This window comes from Rhincodon typus, chromosome 46 (assembly GCF_021869965.1).
Source record: "Rhincodon typus isolate 14 chromosome 46, sRhiTyp1.1, whole genome shotgun sequence".
NCBI classification, from domain to species: Eukaryota; Metazoa; Chordata; class Chondrichthyes; order Orectolobiformes; family Rhincodontidae; genus Rhincodon; species Rhincodon typus.
The window spans coordinates 6,584,177-6,585,901 of record NC_063377.1 but is presented as its reverse complement, the minus strand read 5'-3'; the positions used below and the strand labels follow the sequence as shown (position 1 = coordinate 6,585,901).

Sequence of the window (1,725 nt, the reverse complement as noted above, 5' to 3'; positions counted from 1 at the left end):
GGGGGGGGGGGAAGGGAAGGGGAGGGGAGAGGGAATTAAAAATACTGATTCGAAAGGCACAATCTGACCTACTCCAACAGAAAGAAATAAAATGAATCCAGTCCCCTCCTCCACCCCCCCCCAACTCGCAGATGCCTACTCTACGAGGGATCCAGTGCGGGTAGATTAATGGGGGTAGGAGGTGGGGCAAGAGCGGGCACAGCTGATAGACTTGCCCCTACTGCAACGGTTTCAGCAAACCCAGGGGTTGGGGGGGGGGGGGGGGCAGGGGGCAAGGACGATGGGGGTGGGGTGGAGAAGGTGGAAGAGAGGATGGGAGTCTCGGGCTAGGAGAACTCTGGGACTCACCCACCCACCCCAAGATAGGCAAGGCACTACTCAGACTTCGTGTGATTGTTGTTGAGCGTGGAGTGCCCATTAGAAATGAGGCCGTTCTTGACCGGCTCCTCATCGTCTTCGTCCTCGGAGTTGTCAGTCTCGTCTCGGTCACTCCGTTCATCCTCCACGATCTGCTGTGGGGAAGACAACAACAACAAATTTGAACAAACAAAAAAAAAAGGCTGCAGGTTCCAACGTCGGAAAACAGAAAAAGAGAGAGAAAGGAACGGCCCGTTCGCATTTCTCAAACCCTCGCCGCACCAACCACCCCCACCCAGGCACAAAGTGACCTGCGCTCAGCAGCCAAAGAGGGGATGTTCCACGAGGTGTAAGGCACTATCTAAATGCAGCTGACTGCTTGGACCCGGAGACCTCGAAGAGGTGAAGGTCAAAGACGTAGGAAATTCAGGACACTGTTTTCCCAGATTCCAACGGCTTGTCTCCAAAACTTCCAACGCTCAGCCTCTGGGCTCAGGGTAAATGGCTCTTTTCCTTATGACCCTGTCAGTGCTGGAAACACGGCTGTTTGTCATTGATATAAATGATTTGCACGAGAATAAAGAAGGTATGGTTAGTACGTTTGTAGCTGACACTAAGATTGGTGGGACAGTGGACAGTGAAGAAGGTTTATCGAAGATTACAAAGTGATTTTGATCAATTGGGCTGAGGAGCAGCAGACAGAGTTTAATTTGGATAAATGCGAGGGGCAGCATTTTGGTAAAAGAAACAAGGGCAGGACTTACACAATTAACGGTAGGGCCCTGGGGAGTGTCACTGAACAGAGAGACCTTGGGGGGCAGGTACATAGTTCCTTGAAAGTGGAGTCGCAGGTAGACAGGGCGGTGAAGAAGGTGTTTGGTACGCTTGCCTTTATGGGTCAGTGCATTGAGTATAGGGAGTTGGGAGGGTCATGTTGTGGCTGTACAGGACATTGGTTAGGGCCACTTTTGGAATACTGCGTTCAATTCTGGTCTCCTTGCTACAGGAAGGATGTTGTGAAAGGGTCAGAAAAGATTTACAAGGATGTTGGAGGGTTTGAGCTACAGGGAGAGGCTGGGGCTATTTTCCCCGGAGCGTCGGAGGCTGAGGGGGTGACCTTATAAAATCATGAGGATAGGGTGAATAGACAAGGTCTTGTTTTTAGGGTAGGGCTGTCCAAAACTAGAGGGGCATAGGTTTACGGTGAGAAGGGAAAGATTTAAAAGGGGTAACTTTTTCACACAGAGGGTGGTGCGTGTATGGAACGAGCTGCCAGAGGAAGTGGGTGGGGGCTGGTACAGTTACAACATTTAAAAGGCATCTGGATGGGGACATGGATAGGAAGGGTTTAGAGGGATAGGGGCCAAA

General features: G+C 51.1%; 1 protein-coding gene across 1 annotated transcript in view; it reads right to left on the bottom strand.

Annotated features, from left to right (window-relative positions):
- Positions 1 to 39: 39 nt before the first annotated feature.
- The window catches only part of cers2a (ceramide synthase 2a), a 12,671-nt gene continuing 10,985 nt past the window's right edge, over positions 40 to 1,725 (bottom strand). Inside the window, exon 9 of the mRNA XM_048620293.1 lies at positions 40 to 512. Within this exon, the coding sequence (XP_048476250.1) occupies positions 375 to 512 (138 nt within the window). The 3' untranslated portion in view covers positions 40 to 374. The remainder of the gene's footprint in view (positions 513 to 1,725) is intronic.